The sequence below is a fragment of the Electrona antarctica genome (genome assembly GCF_951216825.1).
Source record: "Electrona antarctica genome assembly, contig: scaffold_92, whole genome shotgun sequence".
In the NCBI taxonomy this organism is placed as follows: Eukaryota; Metazoa; Chordata; class Actinopteri; order Myctophiformes; family Myctophidae; genus Electrona; species Electrona antarctica.
Genome location: NW_027638697.1, coordinates 170,367 through 189,793, shown reverse-complemented (window position 1 = coordinate 189,793; position 19,427 = coordinate 170,367). Strand labels below are relative to the sequence as shown.

The 19,427-nt window shown below is 43.8% G+C and overlaps 1 protein-coding gene across 1 annotated transcript in view; it reads left to right on the top strand.

Moving 5' to 3' along the window:
* The window catches only part of ddx1 (DEAD (Asp-Glu-Ala-Asp) box helicase 1), a 64,999-nt gene that overhangs the window by 19,718 nt on the left and 25,854 nt on the right, over nt 1–19,427 (top strand). Inside the window, exons 15-21 of the mRNA XM_079530725.1 lie at nt 2,665–2,763; nt 4,616–4,705; nt 6,179–6,367; nt 8,135–8,186; nt 9,867–10,013; nt 12,136–12,227; nt 18,776–18,848. Coding sequence (XP_079386851.1) covers nt 2,665–2,763; nt 4,616–4,705; nt 6,179–6,367; nt 8,135–8,186; nt 9,867–10,013; nt 12,136–12,227; nt 18,776–18,848 — 742 coding nt within the window. The remainder of the gene's footprint in view (nt 1–2,664; nt 2,764–4,615; nt 4,706–6,178; nt 6,368–8,134; nt 8,187–9,866; nt 10,014–12,135; nt 12,228–18,775; nt 18,849–19,427) is intronic.

The window sequence follows — 19,427 nt, the reverse complement described above, 5'->3', positions numbered from 1 at the left end:
AACACAGAGAATACACACATTATGGACAAACCCTCACCTTGACATGAACACAGAATACACACATTATGGACAAACCCTCACCTTGACATGAACACAGAGAATACACACATTATGGACAAACCCTCACCTTGACATGAACACAGAGAATACACACATTATGGACAAACCCTCACCTTGACATGAACACAGAGAATACACACATTATGGACAAACCCTCACCTTGACATGAACACAGAGAATACACACATTATGGACAAACCCTCACCTTGACATGAACACAGAGAATACACACATTATGGACAAACCCACACCTTGACATGAACACAGAGAATACACACATTATGGACAAACCCTCACCTTGACATGGACACAGAGAATACACACATTATGGACAAACCCTCACCTTGACATGAACACAGAATACACACATTATGGACAAATCCTCACCTTGACATGAACACAGAGAATACACACATTATGGACAAACCCTCACCTTGACACGAACACAGAGAATACACACATTATGGACAAACCCTCACCTTGACATGAACACAGAGAATACACACATTATGGACAAACCCTCACCTTGACATGAACACAGAGAATACACACATTATGGACAAACCCACACCTTGACATGAACACAGAATACACACATTATGGACAAACCCTCACCTTGACATGAACACAGAGAACACACACATTATGGACAAACCCTCACCTTGACACAAACACAGAGAATACACACATTATGGACAAACCCTCACCTTGACATGAACACAGAAAATACACACATTATGGACAAACTCTCACCTTGACATGAACACAGAGAATACACACATTATGGACAAACCCTCACCTTGACATGAACACAGAGAATACACACATTATGGACAAACCCTCACCTTGACATGAACACAGAATACACACATTATGGACAAACCCTCACCTTGACATGAACACAGAGAATACACACATTATGGACAAACCCTCACCTTGACATGAACACAGAGAATACACACATTATGGACAAACCCTCACCTTGACATGAACACAGAGAATACACACATTATGGACAAACCCACACCTTGACATGAACACAGAGAATACACACATTATGGACAAACCCTCACCTTGACATGAACACAGAATACACACATTATGGACAAACCCTCACCTTGACATGAACACAGAATACACACATTATGGACAAACCCTCACCTTGACATGAACACAGAGAATACACACATTATGGACAAACCCTCACCTTGACATGAACACAGAGAATACACACATTATGGACAAACCCTCACCTTGACATGAACACAGAGAATACACACATTATGGACAAACCCTCACCTTGACATGAACACAGAGAATACACACATTATGGACAAACCCTCACCTTGACATGAACACAGAGAATACACACATTATGGACAAACCCTCACCTTGACATGAACACAGAATACACACATTATGGACAAATCCTCACCTTGACATGAACACAGAGAATACACACATTATGGACAAACCCACACCTTGACATGAGCACAGAGAATACACACATTATGGACAAACCCTCACCTTGACATGAACACAGAATACACACATTATGGACAAATCCTCACCTTGACATGAACACAGAGAATACACACATTATGGACAAACCCTCACCTTGACATGAACACAGAGAATACACACATTATGGACAAACCCTCACCATGACATGAACACAGAGAATACACACATTATGGACAAACCCTCACCTTGACATGAACACAGAGAATACACACATTATGGACAAACCCTCACCTTGACATGAACACAGAGAATACACACATTATGGACAAACCCTCAACTTGACATGAACACAGAGAATACACACATTATGGACACACCCACACCTTGACATGAACACGGAGAATACACACATTATGGACAAACCCTCAACTTGACATGAACACAGAGAATACACACATTATGGACAAACCCTCACCTTGACATGAACACGGAGAATACACACATTATGGACAAACCCTCACCTTGACATGAACACAGAGAATACACACATTATGGACAAACCCACACCTTGACATGAACACAGAGAATACACACATTATGGACAAACCCTCACCTTGACATGAACACAGAGAATACACACATTATGGACAAACCCTCACCTTGACATGAACACAGAGAATACACACATTATGGACAAACCCACACCTTGACATGAACACAGAGAATACACACATTATGGACAAACCCTCACCTTGACATGGACACAGAGAATACACACATTATGGACAAACCCTCACCTTGACATGAACACAGAGAATACACACATTATGGACAAACCCATACCTTGACATGAACACAGAGAATACACACGTTATGGACAAACCCACACCTTGACATGAACACAGAATACACACATTTTTCAGTAGACCCAGTGTAGCTATATGGAATGGAAAAGTAATATTTGTCTTTTGTTGTTAACTAAAATACTGATGACTATACCGTTTTCTCGTGTGTGTGTGTGTGTGTGTGTGTGTGTGTGTGTGTGTGTGTGTGTGTGTGTGTGTGTGTGTGTGTGTGTGTGTGTGTGTGTGTGTGTGTGTGCGTGTGTGTGTGTGTGTGTGCGTGTGCGTGTGCGTGCAGGTGGACATCGTGGTGGGCACCCCGGGTCGTCTAGATGACCTCATCTCCACAGGGAAACTCAGCCTGGCTCAAGTCCGCTTCCTGGTTCTGGACGAGTGTGTACGTACGCTACAGGTCACATGACCTCCATTAGCCCTTGGCTAAGCCCCGCCCACTCCGCTCTGCGATGGCAAGCTGTCCTTCTGTCGCCTGTTGAGATACTTGGACAAATGTCTTCTAAATCTAGTCAACCCGGCCTGCAGTAGGCTATGCACTGGACAAATGTCTTCTAAATCTAGTCAACCAGGCCTGCAGTAGGCTATGCACTGGACACATGTCTTCTAAATCTAGTCAACCCGGCCTGCAGTAGGCTATGCACTGGACACATGTCTTCTAAATCTAGTCAACCAGGCCTGCAGTAGGCTATGCACTGGACACATGTCTTCTAAATCTAGTCAACCAGGCCTGCAGTAGGCTATGCACTGGACACATGTCTTCTAAATCTTGTCAACCAGGCCTCAGTAGGCTATGCACTGGACACATGTCTTCTAAATCTAGTCAACCAGGCCTGCAGTAGGCTATGCACTGGACACATGTCTTCTAAATCTTGTCAACCAGGCCTCAGTAGGCTATGCACTGGACACATGTCTTCTAAATCTAGTCAACCAGGCCTGCAGTAGGCTATGCACTGGACAAATGTCTTCTAAATCTAGTCAACCAGGTCTGCAGTAGGCTATGCACTGGACACATGTCTTCTAAATCTAGTCAACCAGGCCTGCAGTAGGCTATGCACTGGACACATGTCTTCTAAATCTAGTCAACCCGGCCTGCAGTAGGCTATGCACTGGACACATGTCTTCTAAATCTAGTCAACCAGGTCTGCAGTAGGCTATGCACTGGACACATGTCTTCTAAATCTAGTCAACCAGGCCTGCAGTAAGCTATGCACTGGACACATGTCTTCTAAATCTAGTCAACCAGGTCTGCAGTAGGCTATGCACTGGACACATATCTTCTAAATCTAGTCAACCAGGTCTGCAGTAAGCTATGCACTGGACACATGTCTTCTAAATCTAGTCAACCAGGTCTGCAGTAGGCTATGCACTGGACACATGTCTTCTAAATCTAGTCAACCAGGTCTGCAGTAGGCTATGCACTGGACACATGTCTTCTAAATCTAGTCAACCAGGCCTGCAGTAGGCTATGCACTGGACACATGTCTTCTAAATCTAGTCAACCAGGTCTGCAGTAGGCTATGCACTGGACACATGTCTTCTAAATCTAGTCAACCAGGCCTGCAGTAGGCTATGCACTGGACACATGTCTTTTAAATCTAGTCAACCAGGCCTGCAGTAGGCTATGCACTGGACACATGTCTTCTAAATCTAGTCAACCAGGTCTGCAGTAAGCTATGCACTGGACAAACGCACATGACATTATTTCCATGAACCAGAAATAGGAGGAATGGTAGAGGGAGAAATAGGAGGAATGGTAGAGGGAGAAATAGGAGGAATGGTAGAGGGAGAAACGGTATCACAACTCAATCAACTTTAACGACCGTCCGACAGGAGTTTTCATGTGATAGTTTTTTGGGGCAGGGTTTAGCGAAGGGCTATTTTAGTCGACTAATGGATAGAGGGAGTCTTTGCATGATTCCACTTGGCATACATGTTTTATATGAACTCATTCTGCGCCATAGCACCATCTGGTGGAAGGCTCAGAACGCTCACAATAATATGGCGAGCACCTTTTAGTTTGAAAGCCGAATTGGCCGGAAACTGAGAGTCAGGAAGTTAAAATCCGCTCTGTAACTTGTCCCGCGAATGTAATTTAATCCACCCAAAACATACTTAATGTAAGCAAGATACAATCGTTTACAGAAACGAGCTGCAAATCAAGCTTGTTTTGAGCCAAGAAGAAGAATCTGAGATGTCTGTCTGTCTGTCTGTCTGTCTGTCTGTCTGTCCTCCAGGACGGCCTCCTGTCAGCAGGATACACAGACTTCATCAACAGGATCCACAACCAGATCCCTCAGGTCACCACAGACGGCAAGAGACTGCAGGTAACAACCAGATCCCTCAGGTCACCACAGGCTGCAGGTAACAACCAGATCCCTCAGGTCACCACAGGCTGCAGGTAACAACCAGATCCCTCAGGTCACCACAGGCTGCAGGTAACAACCAGATCCCTCAGGTCACCACAGGCTGCAGGTAACAACCAGATCCCTCAGGTCACCACAGGCTGCAGGTAACAACCAGAACCCTTTCTCTGCCTTACGTTGTGACCAGGCTTTTCTCTCTGTCTTAGGTTGTGACCAGGCTTTTCTCTCTGTCTTAGGTTGTGACCAGGCTTTTCTCTCTGTCTTAGGTTGTGACCAGGCTTTTCTCTCTGCCTTAGGTTGTGACCAGGCTTTTCTCTCTGTCTTAGGTTGTGACCAGGCTTTTCTCTCTGCCTTAGGTTGTGACCAGGCTTTTCTCTCTGTCTTAGGTTGTGACCAGGCTTTTCTCTCTGTCTTAGGTTGTGACCAGGCTTTTCTCTCTGCCTTAGGTTGTGACCAGGCTTTTCTCTCTGCCTTAGGTTGTGACCAGGCTTTTCTCTCTGTCTTAGGTTGTGACCAGGCTTTTCTCTCTGTCTTAGGTTGTGACCAGGCTTTTCTCTCTGCCTTAGGTTGTGACCAGGCTTTTCTCTCTGCCTTAGGTTGTGACCAGGCTTTTCTCTCTGTCTTAGGTTGTGACCAGGCTTTTCTCTCTGTCTTAGGTTGTGACCAGGCTTTTCTCTCTGTCTTAGGTTGTGACCAGGCTTTTCTCTCTGCCTTGGGTTGTGACCAGGCTTTACTCTCTGTCTTAGGTTGTGACCAGGCTTTTCTCTGCGTAGATGAGTAAAGGACTGAGGCTAGTGCAGATGAGGTGTTTGCAGAGCATTTGCAGAACGTGTGCACCATGTCGCCTCCAGTGAAGGAACACACCTTTGTTCTCTCTCTCTCTCTCGCAATACAGTAACAATGAAATTAACAAACTGAAACATAGCAGCAACTTAATGACCCTGTTCAGCCAGATATACCTGGCTCTTCTGTCCACTGGCTGTCCCTCAGTTGATGACGACTCCACACGTGTTTTGCTGCCAAAAATGTGCATTTAGACTGTTCTCCCAGAACATATTGAAGTGATGAGTTATTAATGGTGGATTCAAATTCTTTATATACATCTCTCTCTCTCTCTCTCTCTCTCTCTCTCTCTCCCTCCCTCCCTCTCTCCCTCTCTCTCTCTCTCTCTCTCTCTCTCCCTCCCCCTCTCTCCTCTCTCTCCCTCTCCCTCTCCCTCTCCCTCTCCCTCTCCCTCTCCCTCTCTCTCCCTCTCCCTCTCCCTCTCCCTCTCCCTCTCTCTCCCTCTCCCTCTCCCTCTCCCTCTCCCTCTCCCTCTCCCTCTCCCTCTCCCTCTCCCTCTCCCTCTCCCTCTCCCTCTCCCCCTCCCCCTCCCCCTCCCCCTCCCTCTCCCTCTCCCTCTCCCTCTCCCTCTCTCCCCCTCTCCCTGGTCAGGTGATCGTGTGCTCGGCCACCCTGCACTCGTTCGACGTGAAGAAGCTGTCAGAGCGCATCATGCACTTCCCCACCTGGGTGGACCTGAAGGGCGAGGACTCTGTCCCCGAGACGGTCCATCACGTGGTGGTCCCGGTCAACCCCAAACTGGACCGGCTGTGGGAGCGCCTGGGGAAGAGCCATGTCCGGGTACCTTACCTTACCCTTACCCTAACCTTAACCCATTCTGGGCGGGAACCCCTTTTGATGTTTTAACCCATTCTGGGCGGGAACCCCTTTTGGTGTTAGCATTATGTCATGCTTTAGCTATTGAAAAATAGCAGATCTACAAGCTCGTAGCGCGCCACCGAGTGGCGCGCTACGAGCTTGTAGGTCTGCTATTTTTGAAAAATCGTGAAAATGTGGCACAAATCTTTGAATATAGGCCATTTTTTGAGTGGTGCAACCTCTCCTATAGAGCCCCGCCCCCTTTCATGACCACTCCTATAGAGCCCCGCCCCCTTTCATGGCCACTCCTATAGAGCCCCGCCCCCTTGCATGACCACTCCTATAGAGCCACGCCCCATTGCATGACCACTCCTATAGAGCCCCGCCCCCTTTCATGACCACTCCTATAGAGCCCCGCCCCCTTGCATGACCACTCCTATAGAGCCCCGCCCCCTTGCATGACCACTCCTATAGAGCCACGCCCCCTTTCATGACCACTCCTATAGAGCCCCGCCCCCTTTCATGACCACTCCTATAGAGCGTTGCAGCCCTTTCATGACGACGCCAGGCCCCGCCCCCTTTCATGACGACGCCAGGCCCCGCCCCCTTTCATGACGACGCCAGGCCCAGGAAATAATTCCCAATGCATTTTTCCCATAGACATTTCAAAAAGTATTTATTTAAAGACCTTTTAAGCGTCGTACGAAGCCAACTCGAGTTGTGACAAATCATGACAATAAACACAATATTTTGGACCAAACAAATAATTAAAATTAAAAAAAACAAAAACGAGCAAAAAAAGTGTTGTAACCTGCCATTTTCTTCTTCTTTCTAATTATTTGTTTGTTGTCATGATCTCTCACAACTCGAGTTGGCTTTGTACGACACTTAAAAGGTCTTTAAATAAATACTTTTTGAAATGTCTATGAGGAAAATGAACGGGAATCATTTTCTGGGCCCTGGTAAGCACTTTATGTACTTTGACTGTTGACTGACTATTTCAATAATAGGCAGAACAGTGAGAATAACAGAAAGATACAAGGTGAAAAGCTCAGCCAAATGCCAGAGTAAACATATCTAGAGAGGGTGCCGGTCTAAGGTGGATGGGGAGTTAATTCCAGGCCCATAATCTGACCCGTCCACAACTAGTACCTCTTTGAACCACTGTTTCTGGTGTAGTTTTAGTTTGTGCCTAGTAACGCCTGAGTTTACACTCTGTTTCATGCTGAAAATAGCAGATCTACAAGCTCGCAACGCTTATTCTGAGTAAGTATGTGACTGTCTTTCTCTCTCTCTGTGTGTGTGTGTGTGTGTGTGTGTGTGTGTGTGTGTGTGTGTGTGTGTGTGTGTGTGTGTGTGTGTGTGTGTGTGTGTGTGTGTGTGTGTGTGTGTGTGTGTGTGTGTGTGTGTGTGTGTGTGTGTGTGTGTGTGTGTGTGTGTGTGTGTGTGTGTGTGTGTGTGTGTGTGTGTGTGTGTGTGTGTGTGTGTGTGTGTGTGTGTGTGTGTGTGTGTGTGTGTGTGTGTGTGTGTGTGTGTGTGTGTGTGTGTGTGTGTGTGTGTGTGTGTGTGTGTGTGTGTGTGTGTGTGTGTGTGTGTGTGTGTGCGTGCGTGCGTGCGTGCGTGCGTGCGTGCGTGCGTGCGTGCGTGCGTGCGTGCGTGCGTGCGTGCGTGCGTGCGTGCGTGCGTGCGTGCGTGCGTGCGTGCGTGCGTGCGTGCGTGCGTGCGTGCGTGCGTGCGTGCGTGCGTCAGACGGACGAGGTCCATGCCAAAGACAACACCAGACCAGGAGCCAACTCTGCAGGTGAGAGAACGGTCGCAGAATCACCTTAAATCACCCCTCAACTATATCTGCCAGACACAGTAGAGGGCTGAAATTACCCCTCATCTCTATCTGTCAGACACAGTAGAGGGCTGAAATCACCCCTCAACTCTATCTGTCAGACACAGGAGAGGGCTGAAATCACCCCTCATCTCTATCTGTCAGACACAGTAGAGGGCTGAAATCACCCCTCATCTCTATCTGTCAGACACAATAGAGGGCTGAAATCACCCCTCAACTCTATCTGTCAGACACAGTAGAGCAGGGTTCCCCAATTAATTTTCTTAATTAATTTTTTTGCGTGGCCTGTCAGGCTGCAGGTCTCTACAACATGCTCATTGGTTGCCCTAACCCATCCTAGAGTGCTCATTGGTTGCCCTAACCCATCCTAGAGTGCTCATTGGTTGCCCTAACCCATCCTAGAGTGCTCATTGGTTGCTCTAACCCATCCTAGAGTGCTCATTGGTTGCCCTAACCCATGCTAGAGTGCTCATTGGTTGCCCTAACCCATCCCAGAGTGCTCATTGGTTGCCCTAACCCTTCCTAGAGTGCTCATTGGTTGCCCTAACGGCCTAACCCATCCTAGAGTGCTCATTGGTTGCCCTAACCCATCCTAGAGTGCTCATTGGTTGCCCTAACGGCCTAACCCATCCTAGAGTGCTCATTGGTTGCCCTAACCCATCCTAGAGTGCTCATTGGTCGCTCTAATCCATCCTAGAGTTTGTACAGTTTCAATGTACACACACTGTATGTGTTGATATTGTCATGTTTGCACTGCTAAATTGGTTATTGGTTTATTTATTACCTCGCGTTAACCTTGCTTACTGTAAATGGATCTGGATGGAGAGTGTCTGCTTACTGTAAATGGATCTGGATGGAGAGTGTCTGCTTACTGTAAATGGATCTGGATGGAGAGTGTCTGCTTACTGTAAATGGATCTGGATGGAGAGTGTCTGCTTACTGTAAATGGATCTGGATGGAGAGTGTCTGCTTACTGTATATGGATCTGGATGGAGAGTGTCTGCTTACTGTAAATGGATCTGGATGGAGAGTGTCTGCTTACTGTAAATGGATCTGGATGGAGAGTGTCTGCTTACTGTAAATGGATCTGGATGGAGAGTGTCTGCTTACTGTAAATGGATCTGGATGGAGAGTGTCTGCTTACTGTAAATGGATCTGGATGGAGAGTGTCTGCTTACTGTAAATGGATCTGGATGGAGAGTGTCTGCTTACTGTAAATGGATCTGGATGGAGAGTGTCTGCTTACTGTAAATGGATCTGGATGGAGAGTGTCTGCTTACTGTAAATGGATCTGGATGGAGAGTGTCTGCTTACTGTATATGGATCTGGATGGAGAGTGTCTGCTTACTGTAAATGGATCTGGATGGAGAGTGTCTGCTTACTGTAAATGGATCTGGATGGAGAGTGTCTGCTTACTGTAAATGGATCTGGATGGAGAGTGTCTGCTTACTGTAAATGGATCTGGATGGAGAGTGTCTGCTTACTGTAAATGGATCTGGATGGAGAGTGTCTGCTTACTGTAAATGGATCTGGATGGAGAGTGTCTGCTTACTGTAAATGGATCTGGATGGAGAGTGTCTGCTTACTGTGTGTGTGTGTGTGTGTGTGTGTGTGTGTGTGTGTGTGTGTGTGTGTGTACAGAGATGTGGTCGGAGGCCATCAAAGTTCTTAAAGGGGAGTACACGGTCCGAGCCATCAGTGAACACCAGATGGAGCAGGCCATCGTGTTCTGTAGAACCAAGATCGACTGTGACAACATGGAGCAGTTCTTCATTCAGAAGGGAGGAGGTACTATTACTACTAGTGCTATTACTACTACTATTACTACTATTACTATTACTACTACTATTATTACTACTACTATTACTACTACTACTACTAGTGCTATTACTACTACTATTACTACTACTACTATTACTACTACTACTACTACTACTAGTGCTATTACTACTACTACTATTACTACTACTACTACTATTACTACTACTATTACTAGTACTACTAGTGATATTACTACTACTATTACTACTACTACTACTACTACTATTACTACTAGTACTACTACTAGTATTACTACTACTACTACTACTACTACTACTACTACTATTACTACTACTACTACTACTACTAGTACTACTAGTGCTATTACTACTATTACTACTACTATTACTAGTGCTATTACTACTATTACTACTACTATTACTACTAGTACTATTACTACTACTACTACTACTACTAGTACTACTAGTGCTATTACTACTATTACTACTACTATTACTACTACTACTATTATTACTACTATTACTACTAGTGCTATTACTACTACTACTATTACTACTACTATTACTACTACTACTATTACTACTAGTACTATTACTACTAGTACTATTACTACTACTAGTACTATTACTACTACTAGTACTATTACTACTACTAGTACTACTAGTGCTATTACTACTACTATTACTACTACTACTATTACTACTACTATTACTACTAGTACTATTACTACTACTAGTACTATTACTACTAGTACTATTACTACTATTACTACTACTACTATTACTACTAGTACTATTACTACTAGTACTACTACTACTATTACTATTACTACTACTAGTACTATTACTACTACTAGTACTATTACTACTATTACTACTAGTACTATTACTACTACTAGTACTATTACTACTACTACTAGTACTATTACTACTACTACTAGTACTATTACTACTAGTACTATTACTACTAGTACTATTACTACTAGTACTATTACTGTGACAACATGGAGCAGTTCATTCAGAAGGGAGGAGGTACTATTACTAGTACTACTACTACTACTAGTACTATTACTAGTACTAGTACTATTACTACTAGTACTGTGACAACATGGAGCAGTTCTTCATTCAGAAGGGAGGAGGTACTATTACTACTACTAGTACTATTACTAGTACTATTACTACTAGTACTATTACTACTACTATTACTACTAGTACTATTACTACTACTATTACTACTAGTACTATTACTACTACTAGTACTATTACTACTACTATTACTTCTAGTATTACTACTAGTACTATTACTACTATTACTGTGACAACATGGAGCAGTACTTCATTCAGAAGGGAGGAGGTACTATTACTACTAGTACTATTACTAGTACTATTAGTACTAGTACTATTACTAGTACTATTAGTACTAGTACTATTACTAGTACTATTAATAGTACTAGTACTATTACTACTACTACTAGTACTATTACTAGTACTATTACTACTAGTACTATTACTACTACTAGTACTATTACTACTAGTACTATTACTGTGACAACATGGCGCAGTTCTTCATTCAGCAGGGAGGAGGTACTACTACTACTATTACTACTACTAGTACTATTACTACTAGTAGTAATAGTACTACTAGTACTATTACTACTAGTACTATTACTACTAGTACTATTACTGTGACAACATGGAGCAGTTCTTCATTCAGCAGGGAGGAGGTACTACTACTAGTATTACTACTACTATTACTACTACTAGTACTATTACTACTAGTACTATTACTACTAGTACTATTACTGTGACAACATGGAGCAGTTATTCATTCAGAAGGGAGGAGGTACTATTACTACTACTATTACTACTACTACTACTACTACTACTACTATTACTACTACTATTACTACTACTACTACTATTACTATTACTACTACTATTACTGTGACAACATGGAACAGTACTTCATTCAGCAGGGAGGAGGTATTACTACTACTTTGGATTGGGTCAGGCTGTGATACAGAGAGTTGCAATAGTCCAATCGAGAGGTGATGAAAGCGTGGATCATAGTTTACACACTGTGTGTGTGTGCGTGTGCGTGCGTGTGTGCGTGCGTGCGTATCTCGCAGGTCCAGACAAGAAAGACCATCAGTTCTCCTGTGTGTGTCTGCACGGTGACAGAAAGCCCAATGAGAGAAAGAACAACTTGGATCGGTTCAAGGTAAAACACAACATAAATATAGGATGAATAAACACAAATAAAGTTCATAAAGAACCTTTTTAAAGTAGTCTAGTTGTTGTTGTAGCCCAGAGTCACAACAACACATGAGGCTCTTTAAAGTAGTCTAGTTGTTGTTGTAGCCCAGAGTCACAACAACACATGAGACTCTTTAAAGTAGTCTAGTTGTTGTTGTAGCCCAGAGTCACAACAACACATGAGACCCTTTAAAGTAGTCTAGTTGTTGTTGTAGCCCAGAGTCACAACATCACATGAGACCCTTTAAAGTAGTCTAGTTGTTGTTGTAGCCCAGAGTCACAACAACACATGAGACTCTTTAAAGTAGTCTAGTTGTTGTTGTAGCCCAGAGTCACAACATCACATGAGACCCTTTAAAGTAGTCTAGTTGTTGTTGTAGCCCAGAGTCACAACAACACATGAGACTCTTTAAAGTAGTCTAGTTGTTGTTGTAGCCCAGAGTCACAACAACACATGAGACCCTTTAAAGTAGTCTAGTTGTTGTTGTAGCCCAGAGTCACAACAACACATGAGACTCTTTAAAGTAGTCTAGTTGTTGTTGTAGCCCAGAGTCACAACATCACATGAGACCCTTTAAAGTAGTCTAGTTGTTGTTGTAGCCCAGAGTCACAACAACACATGAGACTCTTTAAAGTAGTCTAGTTGTTGTTGTAGCCCAGAGTCACAACAACACATGAGACCCTTTAAAGTAGTCTAGTTGTTGTTGTAGCCCAGAGTCACAACAACACATGAGACCCTTTAAAGTAGTCTAGTTGTTGTTGTAGCCCAGAGTCACAACAACACATGAGACCCTTTAAAGTAGTCTAGTTGTTGTTGTAGCCCAGAGTCACAACAACACATGAGACCCTTTAAAGTAGTCTAGTTGTTGTTGTAGCCCAGAGTCACAACAACACATGAGACCCTTTAAAGTAGTCTAGTTGTTGTTGTAGCCCAGAGTCACAACAACACATGAGACCCTTTAAAGTAGTCTAGTTGTTGTTGTAGCCCAGAGTCACAACAACACATGAGACCCTTTAAAGTAGTCTAGTTGTTGTTGTAGCCCAGAGTCACAACAACACATGAGACCCTTTAAAGTAGTCTAGTTGTTGTTTTAGCCCAGAGTCACAACACATGAGACTCTTTAAAGTAGTCTAGTTGTTGTTGTAGCCCAGAGTCACAACAACACATGAGACCCTTTAAAGTAGTCTAGTTGTTGTTGTAGCCCAGAGTCACAACAACACATGAGACCCTTTAAAGTAGTCTAGTTGTTGTTGTAGCCCAGAGTCACAACAACACATGAGACCCTTTAAAGTAGTCTAGTTGTTGTTGTAGCCCAGAGTCACAACAACACATGAGACCCTTTAAAGTAGTCTAGTTGTTGTTGTAGCCCAGAGTCACAACAACACATGAGACCCTTTAAAGTAGTCTAGTTGTTGTTGTAGCCCAGAGTCACAACAACACATGAGACCCTTTAAAGTAGTCTAGTTGTTGTTGTAGCCCAGAGTCACAACAACACATGAGACCCTTTAAAGTAGTCTAGTTGTTGTTGTAGCCCAGAGTCACAACAACACATGAGACCCTTTAAAGTAGTCTAGTTGTTGTTGTAGCCCAGAGTCACAACAACACATGAGACCCTTTAAAGTAGTCTAGTTGTTGTTGTAGCCCAGAGTCACAACAACACATGAGACCCTTTAAAGTAGTCTAGTTGTTGTTTTAGCCCAGAGTCACAACACATGAGACTCTTTAAAGTAGTCTAGTTGTTGTTGTAGCCCAGAGTCACAACAACACATGAGACCCTTTAAAGTAGTCTAGTTGTTGTTGTAGCCCAGAGTCACAACAACACATGAGACCCTTTAAAGTAGTCTAGTTGTTGTTGTAGCCCAGAGTCACAACAACACATGAGACCCTTTAAAGTAGTCTAGTTGTTGTTGTAGCCCAGAGTCACAACAACACATGAGACCCTTTAAAGTAGTCTAGTTGTTGTTGTAGCCCAGAGTCACAACAACACATGAGACCCTTTAAAGTAGTCTAGTTGTTGTTGTAGCCCAGAGTCACAACAACACATGAGACCCTTTAAAGTAGTCTAGTTGTTGTTGTAGCCCAGAGTCACAACAACACATGAGACCCTTTAAAGTAGTCTAGTTGTTGTTGTAGCCCAGAGTCACAACAACACATGAGACCCTTTAAAGTAGTCTAGTTGTTGTTTTAGCCCAGAGTCACAACACATGAGACTCTTTAAAGTAGTCTAGTTGTTGTTGTAGCCCAGAGTCACAACAACACATGAGACCCTTTAAAGTAGTCTAGTTGTTGTTGTAGCCCAGAGTCACAACAACACATGAGACTCTTTAAAGTAGTCTAGTTGTTGTTGTAGCCCAGAGTCACAACAACACATGAGACCCTTTAAAGTAGTCTAGTTGTTGTTGTAGCCCAGAGTCACAACAACACATGAGACCCTTTAAAGTAGTCTAGTTGTTGTTGTAGCCCAGAGTCACAACAACACATGAGACCCTTTAAAGTAGTCTAGTTGTTGTTGTAGCCCAGAGTCACAACAACACATGAGACCCTTTAAAGTAGTCTAGTTGTTGTTGTAGCCCAGAGTCACAACAACACATGAGACTCTTTAAAGTAGTCTAGTTGTTGTTGTAGCCCAGAGTCACAACAACACATGAGACCCTTTAAAGTAGTCTAGTTGTTGTTGTAGCCCAGAGTCACAACAACACATGAGACTCTTTAAAGTAGTCTAGTTGTTGTTGTAGCCCAGAGTCACAACAACACATGAGACCCTTTAAAGTAGTCTAGTTGTTGTTGTAGCCCAGAGTCACAACAACACATGAGACCCTTTAAAGTAGTCTAGTTGTTGTTGTAGCCCAGAGTCACAACAACACATGAGACCCTTTAAAGTAGTCTAGTTGTTGTTGTAGCCCAGAGTCACAACAACACATGAGACTCTTGTTGATACAGAGACTGTCATGGCGGCAAGACTAAGGGCTCCATTTCCGTCACCGCTAAACCCCTTATCCCTAAACCTCTTTGCCTTTTCTGAGGTCTTCTAGGATGTAGAATCGAGTTTCACACTAGAAGTGCAGAGATTAAAATATGGTGCATTTTGCATCCCAAAACGCAGTTTATAGTTAAGGGACGCAATAAAACAACGACCTCTGCATACACGGGATGCACTACTGTACTACTGTACTGTTTTTATTCTAGTTTATTTTGCTAGCTTTAGTTATAATAATCATTTCTCTTTGTGTTTTCTACATAAATATAACCACATTATAACCATAATGAAATTGGAGTTAAATGCTGCAATTTGTAAAAATGCCAAAATATGACTCCTAACATCATTGAAGTGGGACTCATAAAATGTCACTGGGACTCATTTCTAAAAGACCATCCCTGCATCCTGGGACTCATTACATTGAAAACCTATTTACATCACTGGAAGTGTTGTGACCAGTGGAATGCTGAGTTCAGATCAGGTTCAGTTCAGGTTCACACGACATGATTAGGGCTGTCAAATGATTAAAAAATGTAATCAGATTAATCACAGCTTCAAAATTAATTTAATCATGATTAATCACCATTCGAACTATGTCCAAAATATGCCATATTTTCCTGTATATTGGTGTGGAAATGTTAATATAAATGACAGAAAGCGGATATACATTTGTTTTCTAATGCATTTATATATGATGTGAGCATTTGTAGGCCTAGCCTACACTTTGAGTTAAATTAACACTGGCTTTTGGCCATGTAGACTGGGGTCCCCCATGAGGAAGTCACTAATGTTGCTCTGGAGAGGGAAGTCTGGAACACTGGTGGAGCTGTTGCCCCGCGACCCGACCACGGATAAGCGGTTGAAGATGGATGGATGGAGACTGGGGTCCCAGTCCAGAGATAAAAATCATAATGAAATGGCCACAAAATACAATAACATGGCACATAACCATTTTTGAAACAGGGCTTGGTTTAGAAATGCCTATATTTGCGCTAAAGTAATATATTGAATAACATATAAATGTAGGTTTTAAGGCTAGAATGGCACTGTAGAGAAGTGGACTATAGTGAGAGACGAGATTGTCTCTCCTTCATTGCGGGACTGCAGGACTAGTCTGGAGATAGTTAGTCATGAATGATCAGCTTCAGTCATTGTTTTGGTTCGTACCTGGAGTTGTGCATTATCTGCGCTGTGCACAGTAGGCTACAGCAGCACAGGAGAACTGTCTTTATATCCATGGTCGTTTTCAGTTGCTTTCCATGTGCGACACAAAAGTACCATGTGTTTGTTTTGGTAATAGCCTACTGCAGGCGCAGCCATGCTGATTCACGTAATCGCGTTGGACAAAACGAAACCAGGCGGAACAACGTTAATGCAAGAGCCTTCAAAGGCTCCAATACATTCAGAACAGCGCTGCTAGGATCCTGATGAGAGTGCGTAAATACGAGCACATCACACCCATCCTCCGCTCACTCCACTGGCTCCCCATCTCATTCCGGACTGAATATAAGATTTCCCTGCTAACCCACCAGTGCATCCACGGCAATGCCCCCCCCTACCTCAAGGAACTTGTCACAGTTCAATCCTCTACCCGCTCCCTCCGCTCCTCAAACACCAACCTCCTCAAACCCTCAAAAACAAACCTTCGCACCATGGGTGACCGGGCCTTCTGCTCGGTCGCCCCCGAACTGTGGAACGCTCTCCCCGCCCACCTGAGAGCCCCACAGTCGGTTGACATTTTTAAGAGAGGACTAAAAACTTTCCTTTTTACCAAAGCATTTTTATAGCCTTGCCCTTTTGTTTTAAATGTTCCTTATGTTTTAAATGTTCCTGTTTTATTAGATGTTTTTAATGGTGTGTTGTTTCTTCTGCTTTTATTTTCTGTAGCACTTTGAGATTCCTTGGAATGTAAAGTGCGTTATAAATAAAATCCATTATTATTATTATTATTATAATGACTTAATGCACGTAGGACCCGCATTTTCAAACTGTCCACAAGTTGCGACGGACCCGACGGTAGTCACGGTACTATAAAATGTTTTGAGGGATTCTTGCAGCGCGCTGCGTCTGAGCCCGATAGCTACACAGCACTAGTAGTGTGCGTGTGTGCATGCGTGCGGAGGAGGAAGACTGGAGGAGGCGTGTGTGTGTGTGTGTGTGTGTGTGTGTGTGTGTGTGTGTGAGACTGTGTGTAGCCTAATGAATGATGATCCAAAGGGGCTTTGCTAGGCACTGTAGGCAGACAAAGTAACGCAACAGAGTTACAGAATCAAACCACTTGGCAACCCATTGAACCCAACTACAATACACAAGCTACAGTGTATCTCTCTGGTGTTGTTCAATCATGATTGTGCGCTACACAGTGACAGATTTGTTATGCACTGGACGTTCCTGAGCCACGCACATTAGGGGCTTATGCTCTAAGGTTAGGGGGAACACTGCGCATGCGTTAATTGCGTTAAATATTTTAACGCAATTAATTAACACAATTAATTAACGCCGTTAACGCGTTATTTTTGACAGCCTTAGATATGATACAACTTTATTGTCAGCTTTCACTGAAATTTGCTTTGCGTCCATGACGTCACCGTTCAAGATACAGACAATACATGGTACATTACAAGGTACATTACAAGGTACATTACAGGACACACATCACAGAAGCAGACAGGAACAAGAACAATAGAACATATCCTCTTGGTTTACTGATTTTGGTTTAAAAGCAGAACAGACAGTCTGACAGAACAGACTGTTATTTAGCCTGTTTTTCTTATATTTTGGGACTCTAAACCGCCTCATGGAGCAACAGTTGATATTCATCATTTAAAACATGTAAGGGGTCAGAGGAGATTCTCTTCGCCAGTCTAAGCATGCTCTTGAACTAGAAGTTCAAGTTCAAGAAGAAGTGTTGTGACCAGTCGGTGTGGAATTAATGCTGAGTTCAGGTCTTCTAGGTGACCAGTCGGTGTGGAATTAATGCTGAGTTCAGGTCTTCTAGGTGACCAGTCGGTGTGGAATTAATGCTGAGTTCAGGTCTTCTAGGTGACCAGTCGGTGTGGAATGATGAGTTCAGGTCTTCTAGGTGACCAGTCGGTGTGGAATGCTGAGTTCAGGTCTTCTAGGTGGCCAGTCGGTGTGGAATGCTGAGTTCAGGTCTTCTAGGTGACCAGTCGGTGTGGAATGCTGAGTTCAGGTCTTCTAGGTGACCAGTCGGTGTGGAATGCTGAGTTCAGGTCTTCTAGGTGACCAGTCGGTGTGGAATGCTGAGTTCAGGTCTTCTAGGTGACCAGTCGGTGTGGAATGCTGAGTTCAGGTCTTCTAGGTGACCAGTCGGTGTGGAATGCTGAGTTCAGGTCTTCTAGGTGACCAGTCGGTGTGGAATGCTGAGTTCAGGTCTTCTAGGTGACCAGTCGGTGTGGAATGCTGAGTTCAGGTCTTCTAGGTGACCAGTCGGTGTGGAATGCTGAGTTCAGGTCTTCTAGGTGACCAGTCGGTGTGGAATGCTGAGTTCAGGTCTCGTTGTGTTTCTCCTCAGAGAAAAGAAGTCCGTCTCCTGATCTGTACAGACGTGGCTGCCAGAGGCATCGACATCCACGGCGTTCCCTTTGGTAAGTGCCACGGGGTGTGTGCGCAAGGACCTTGCGCACACACCACACAGCGAAGTCTGATCAATAATTCACAAACCAGCTGGATGGGAAGTGACTGGTCAATGATGTGGCATGTTTCGTATATTGTACAAAGGGCATTGTCTCTCCCTGTCTCTTTCCTATCCACATTCACTTGAAACTGTCAAAGGCAGAAAAAGCCAAAAACAAATCTTAAAATATAGCTGCAAGCAGCGATAAAGCGGGACCAAGATAGAAGAAGAACAATGCGCAATGAGAACAACATGCACAAATGAGACTGACGAGCTGAGTTGTCAGTACCGGGATTTGAACTCACAACCTTGTGGACCGAAGGCGGGAGCTCTACTGACTGACCTACACAGAGACAATCAGTGACTATATTGTAAACAGTAAAACCATTCAGTGATTTGGTAACAAGAAGGTGTGTCCTCATTTTGGGCATGTCTTTATCCATTACTACAGTGTGTTTTCACGCACAGTTAAAGTGTGTGTGTGTGTGTTTGCGTGCCTGCCTGCCTGCCTACCTGCGTGCGTGCGTGCGTGCGTGCGTACTAACTTCTC